At 35.9% G+C, this 7,421-nt stretch overlaps 1 protein-coding gene across 1 annotated transcript in view; it reads right to left on the bottom strand.

The window, feature by feature from the left end:
- Window positions 1-1,101: 1,101 nt before the first annotated feature.
- LOC145247304 (uncharacterized) overlaps window positions 1,102-7,421 on the bottom strand; it is a 179,396-nt gene continuing 173,076 nt past the window's right edge. The window contains exons 22-24 of the mRNA XM_080108927.1: window positions 5,806-5,952; window positions 2,450-2,736; window positions 1,102-1,437 (exon numbers count right to left, since the gene is read on the bottom strand). Of these exons, the coding sequence (XP_079965053.1) occupies window positions 1,189-1,437; window positions 2,450-2,736; window positions 5,806-5,952 (683 nt within the window). The 3' untranslated portion in view covers window positions 1,102-1,188. The remainder of the gene's footprint in view (window positions 1,438-2,449; window positions 2,737-5,805; window positions 5,953-7,421) is intronic.

Raw genomic sequence — 7,421 nt, 5'->3', positions numbered from 1 at the left:
ATATATATATATATATATATATGTTTGTGTGTGTGTGTGCGCCATTTTTACTTTTTGTTTAGATTTATTTCGGCTGACGGTTATATCTTATTATGGCCTTCCATAGCGGGAAATACCTATTTTACATGTATACATGCTTGTAGGGAACCTCGTTTTCAATGCAGTTTTGCTAATACATTGCGATAAAAGTGATTTGATTGGCCAATAAGTGAAATGTACTATTGCGATTTCCTGTAGTTAAAATGATAAGTGTTCTGTTGGCAATGGTTTATTTCGTACAAAAATAACAGCTAAAACCTGTGATTTTGATCATTCGAAAAATAATAGTTAAGAGCCGAACTCCTCTTTGTATTTTACAGATTTTCTTTTTTATAATTTGTTTGTTAGTTTGTTTAACCAAAAGCGATTTTCATTTTGTTTTCGTTTCGTTTGGATTTTACTCGGTTACTTTTCGTTTTTTTTTTTTATTTTTTTTTTTTAATGTATATTTCCTAAAAATGTCACCAGTTTCATGAATTCGACTTTCCTGCCTTCGCAGAATATCGAGTTTAATTATAGAGCTTTTAATACAAAATTTATTGCGCATTTGAATTCTTTTTTTAAAAAAATAATTAAGAAATATATTTAAAATAAAAAAAATCCTCTCACATAATGTTAGAAATATATATAAATGGTGTATATAAATACATATGTGTATATGCACATCATATGATATTGTATTATCCTCGTATAAACCTCATATATATATATATATATATATATATATATATATATATAATATTAAGGTTATAAGAAAAATGATGTTCTGTTACATGTAACATTCGTTTATTTTCTTTTACATTTTTTCCTAATATTTCGGGCAAGATGAACGCGAGTGTGATCAATACTTCCATACGTTTGTTCAAATGACTGTCACGCAAAATATCGTTCAAATAAAAAAATGCAAATAGAAATAAACATACGTTATCGATAATATAGATCACACACACACATACATATATATATATGTATATATATATATTTATATATATATACATATATATATTTATATACACATAAACTTGTGCATTCATTTCAAGGTCTTTGCAAAGGAATTCATATAGTGGTTAATATTTGTTCTTTCTTTATCCTCCTACATATTTTAATTCAAAAAAGTCCATTTCTTATTTCGTAACTCTGTTGAGTTCACTATGGAAGCATCATACACACTTTGCAGCGACTGATTCTCTGTATGTGGGCACCGGCCTTCAGGGTCTGGCCGACTGGGTTCACCTCTTCGTTAGGATCAATTCTTGCTAACCAGTAGGAATGTTTGTCGTGGAAGTAGTAGCATTCGCCGCGATTGTTGCATTCGATGTACGGGTTAAAGTAAAAGGTCTCCAAGCAACTACCAGGGCTTCCAAGTGGCTGACCTCCACCAACGGCACCAATGGTGTGCTAGAATGTTAAAAAAGACAAAGAATTGTAATATTAGTTGGGTTTACATTTGTGTGGAAATTTTGTTTTTTTATTACATTTTCAATCAAACAAAGCACAGTACCACTTTGATGTAGGGGCTATTATCAAGGACCCAATTTGCAGAGACACGACAATTCGCGACCTATAAGGTTGGCGACTCTTTTTTTACCCTGTTCAGGAGCGAACCCAAATGCACCAGCCCAAATATGACAGCAGTACTCCATACGTTGGCGAATGGTGGCTTTATAGAGGTACAGGGAATGTTTTTAGAATCTGTGGTGGAATCAAGATATATGCTCAAAATTTTCTGATTCCGATACCGATTCCAATACCGAAATGGTCTTATTTTTTTCCCGATTCTTAATATTGATTTTATTTGGGAATTGTAACCTTGAATCAGAAAAAATCGGATCTATTTAAATAATTGTGATCGACATCGGAATCGAGAAAATGTGGTATTAATTTCCGATTCCAAAAACGATTTTTCCGTTTATTTTTGTTTGTCGTTTCAAACGTAACTTTCCCTTGCAACTACTAATAATGAAATGATAAATATTTATTGGTTTTAAGCTACCATCAAAACTAAACGAATATATATCATAACAATTAATTTAGATGAAAAATAATCCAGGAACAAATTCCACATATAAATTAGTGAGGTGTTATGATTAGATAAATATGACAACTTCTGACATTAAAATATAGAAAAAAAACTTTAAACTTAAAAACCATGTCATACTCGAATAGAAAGCAGCCCTTTTATATAACGCTCTACACGCGTAAAGATTATTGAAGAAGCTCTACTCATGGTAGTTTGGCTTAGGAATAATTACCAACAGAAATTAAGGAAAATTTATTGTGGTAATTATAAATAGATGGGTCTTTATTTATGGTGAATGCTTTACAGTTAGGAGAACGGCCAGTGATTAAGGCTGCTCACCTAAAAACATGAAAAACAGAGATAGAAGACCGCCAATTTATATACACTTACCATGACGAAGCTGAAACCCATCCATAGCTCTTTCCAACCTTGGGGACAAACTGGCGCCATTATTGACTGACTGTGGATTGCAATAAGTGGTGCCGGTGCTTGGCATGTGACACAACGACTGATGTGCTCCATCACTTCTTGTCCATCAATCGGCATCATAGGGACTGGTTTACCGGTTGATAACCAGTAACTGGTCGCCGTTCGGCTGGCGTAGTTGCACACCCCCGAGATCGTGCAAAACATGAATGGAATAGGGCTGAATTTTTGAAGACAAGAACCGCCAAGACCTGAAAGGAAATTAATAAAAAAATATTATTAAAAAACACCAAATAGTACGAGAAACCACAATAAAAATACAAGAACTAAATAATAATTTCCCCGTTTTTGTATTGTTAAGTCACGGCTTAAGCCTTGAAGCCACTCGGTATTTATTGTTTAAAGTATTGTCAATACAAAATGATCGCAACTACAAAAAGATTAGTGAGTGAGCAAAAAATGTTCGATAAGATTTGATTATCCAAGAGCTTGGCTGGAGAAGTATTTGTTTGCTTAAGACTTGAAGACGACCGTGCTGTAATTTACTACTCTAACGTAGCCGTTACACTTAAACCGTGTCGTTACAGATCAACCACTTAGACCTACACGTCATCTGGTATCGTCTCAGGAACAATGGAAAAAAGTACGACTAATCCTTTTTCAGATTGCAAATGAAAAGCACTTAATCGTGGTTAATCGAACAACAAGGCATTTTCTTATCTTTCAAAAGTGTTTTTCTACGCTCTGCCATATAACATGTGCTTTTTAAAAGTCTCTCTTCCCGGCACATGACACCGGGCGTAGACAGCGTGCTCTTGCTCTCGGCTTCACACGTCCATCTTACCCGATTTTTGTTTCTGCTACTCAAACATGTGCTGTACATTTTTTTCTCCCTTTATTCTTCCCGTGACATCAGTGGGTGCACACTTGCTTAATTTGAATATGTGCTAAGACGGCTGCTGCTTCTAAAATTTTCGCTATTCAGCTATCTTGCAATGACTGCTGATTTTCTCGCCCGTTTGCATTCGAAATTCAGTAACGACTCCCGAGTGTAGCAGAATGATTCCCAAATTTTACAAGATACATTTGAAAAAAAAAGTTCAAAGTTACATCTGCGAAAACGCTGTGAAAAAATACTATTAACCCAAATAATCTAAATAATACGAATTTTTCAGCGTTACATCCTATCTGCTCCACTGAACCAATGTATTTACATAGTGAATCCATTCTAAGCAAGTGATGCATGCATGGTCTCCCATGAGTGCACAGTAAACGAGGCTTAAAAACGAATAAGTTCAGTATTTGCTCTTCCCCCATTTAACCTCAAAAGTCCCCAGTGGACGTCAAATACTGTTAAAAATGAACAAACGGTGCAGTGTATTGTCTTAACGTATGTAAATTTGAGTTCTGCACCATGCAAAACAGCTAAATAGAAATACACAGAAAATTATGGACAAATATAGTAAAATAGTCCCAAAAATAGAGTGTTTTTATTAGCTCTTAAAGAGCCCCTAGGGCACACCCAGAGTTATCGCGAAGTACAGACAAACAAAATTATATATTTTACATTTTTTTTTATTTTACATTTTAACCCGAAGTGCACCCCTAGTGTGGCAATCGGAGTTTTCCCGAATAATCCATTCTGTTACTTTTTTACTCATATCATGTTTAATGTTTGTGCCAAATTTCCAAAAAAATCCTAGCTGTAATTATTGAGATAAGTGCGGACAGACGAACGGAGGAACAGGCGAACGGACAAGGGTGAATTTAAAATACTTTGTCGAGGGACCAATTAAAAGTTGAAAATTATCTATCTATCTATTAGGTCGGGAGCCTTACCAGAACTAATGTGACTCTCTTTATCTCTAGATTTTTCTGTACTTTCATCATCTGCCTCAGATCTTTAGCACCAGAGTTGGCGCACGTGCAATTTGCTGGATACACGTGGATCTAGGTCGGTCCTATAATCGTATGCTCGTGCCGTGGAATCCACAACAATACATTTTTTCACCAGCTTTTGATTGCTCTTCTGGCCATGACCGGGAAATCGTAGACGTCGCTCCCGGATGGTAGGTTGCCTTAGAGTTGCTGCATGCAGTTGTGAAAATAATTCGTATATTTATTTTTACATCATTCATAAAGATTATAAAAAGTAAAAAGTTAATTCTGTTACCCGTAATTTGTAATTAACTAAATTCGTCATCGAACTTTCTTAGATACCTATCGATTCCTCTCGCCTTTTCGCTCTGAACGTAAGTTCAACCACTACCCATTATATTTCCTTATTTCGGGGAACATTTAGAATTTCTATTGACATAGCTTTATTTATTTATTTATTTGCAAGCGATTCTCGTCTGTAGAACACATTATTCCGGGACTGCTTCCATGTTGATTGCAATTTAATCGTCGTCAAATATAATGTGAAAAATCTTGCCTTAAACCGTCCATAGATAATCGAACTTACGTCATATAATTTATTCATGTTAGTTCTTCTATAGTGTTCCTCATCTTTCGGTTAATAATTATTGCTTCTCATTAGCCCTTATGTTCGAATAATCCTTGGCCTTAGTAAGTTGTGGTCCAAAAATGAATATGACACTCACAAATAGGACCCTAACTGATCCCATAATCTCGATTCAGAATAAACCGAGTCACAATGGTAACTGCAGAGTAATCTTTACTCTAAAAATCTTCCTAATTGAGGGATCACCACATATATAGGTGTATGTCCATGGCAGCTGCAGGCAGAAGAAGCTTGATTAGTGTATAGAATTTAGAAATAGTGATTTTGTACTTATATATCAGTACCTATCTTGGCTCAGACGCCACTCAGGGATAAGGTTTAGAAAGATTGTAGGCTGACGATATACCGACAAAAGATAATATAAACACTGGGTGAAAGGGCTAATATTACTTGATTTTTCATGTCAATATTTCGAAAATTATTTACTTCAAATTAAAGTTGAAGACCATTACGCTGTAGTCAGTTGGTTAACAGAATTGTAATGTCGTCTTTCACAGATAAAATTTTCTATAAATGAACCACCTTTTCTGGGTGCTCCGTTTCTGCTCTTTTTTTATGCACGAAGAGTGATAAAAGGTTTTTTTTTTCATAGGTTGTAGTTAAACGAGTTCTTGAAGTAAATATTGTAGTGAAGGGGGACCAAGGATTGTGCTCCACTGAGCAGGTAGGAAGGAATATGTACACTACTCTGTGAAAGATGGGGTTCGGTAAAGGAGTGTTTATAAACATCTTGGCAAAGGTGTTTGAGTCTGTATGTTTTTATTATGAAACGATTTTTAATGTAATGGAAACTTACCCAAATCTTGGACGTGTATTCTGCCTTCGTCTTCGGTGTGTAGTAAACTGTATCCATCCCAGATTTGTGTGTGGTTATCGAAACAGACGGGGGTAGTATCGGTTTGACTGTGTCGAACGTAGATGAAAGCAGAAGGACCATTTTTACCTGAAAGTTCAAAGAGAATAATTAGTTTAACATTTCTACAGGTAACGAGTTTTTTTTTAAAGTACTTTTTTAAAGAGTACTTACTCGGAGATATTAATCCAGTTTATTTTTTACCTGATTTTTATTTAAGAAAATGTCACTATTTTTTTTATAAAGGAGTAACTACTTATCAGGGACCAGAGGCCACTCGAGGGTAAGGGTTAACAAGTGTACAGTGATCAATGGAACAATGACGTAGTAATTGTTAGTAGTGGAAATTTGTTAAATTGGATTACTTAAGGGGAACGGCTCATCAAGAACTTGTTTATGTTGGACTTGAAGACAATCATATCATAGTCAGCCGAAAAGCAAGCAAATTGAAGCGAGTTCCACGGGTGTGCAGTTCTAAGAATAAAAGCTTTGTTCATGGAATCTCTATTTAGGTTTGTGCACAGATAAAGAGTGAGGGAACTTATTGACAGTGTTTTCAGCCAAACGAGTGTTTCTCGTGAATATTTGGCGGGGGGGGGGGCACGGATTGGATCTCAGACCAGCACTTGCCATGAAAACAACGATAAAGCAGAGACAGGCTCGCAACGTCTATTCTATGAGAAAGAGGTAGCAGGGAAGAGAAAAGCGCATCCCCCAATTGGGCTACAAAGTCTATTTTGAACGCTGTCAAGACAGGATGAGGTCTTTCTAGCAGCTTCTGCCCAGATGTGGCAGATGTGGTAACAGTACTCCATCCTTATTCAACTTAGACATTGATATTTAGGGATGCTTACTTAATCGGTGCCTAATGACTACGGCTATGACAACAGCATACTCTTTTCCTTGTTTTGATTCTCAGGTATATATCCATTGATATCTTATCTGTTTTTTTTTATGTAGAGTGAGGTGGTTCTCGGCTGATTAATTGTGTCTAACTGTGTCGGATATATACTCGAGAGTCAAAACAATGAAAAGAATATGCTGTTGTCATAGCTCTACTAATGACTATGGACCAAATTCAATGCACCTCTGCTGCATTGAAACTATGCCCATATTACCGTATCATATCACCCACTCTAATCCATTTGAAATATCCAAAAGTAACTCAAATCTTGGCAATATTTAGTCATTTGTTTTTAACGACTATTGTTAAGATTTCACGATGAAATGGAGATAATTTTTTTTTTTACTCGTGTTCAGCCCTTACAAAGCATATCGCCACGTGGACGTAAGGGGCTACTAATTGGGGCGATGTCAAGGAAAGATTAACAAGATATTTGTTTATGTTACATTTAAACTTCTGCATATCAGTACAACCAAGGGAGCAGGCAGCAGGAAGGGTATTCCACAGCCTAGCTGTTCGATGGAATAAACTATTAGAATAGAAAGCTTTCTGGCATTTAGGGACAACAACGGTGAAGGGTGAGATCTTATTGCTAAGCGGGTTTGTCGGGGATATGTACGCCGAGGGGGTACAAGTGAAGCAAGTTCATCAGAAC

This window comes from Euprymna scolopes, chromosome 25, assembly GCF_053919585.1.
Source record: "Euprymna scolopes isolate OS-2025 chromosome 25, ASM5391958v1, whole genome shotgun sequence".
In the NCBI taxonomy this organism is placed as follows: domain Eukaryota; kingdom Metazoa; phylum Mollusca; class Cephalopoda; order Sepiida; family Sepiolidae; genus Euprymna; species Euprymna scolopes.
The sequence above is the reverse complement of the archived record's forward strand: the minus strand, read 5'-3'. Positions and strand labels throughout refer to the sequence as shown.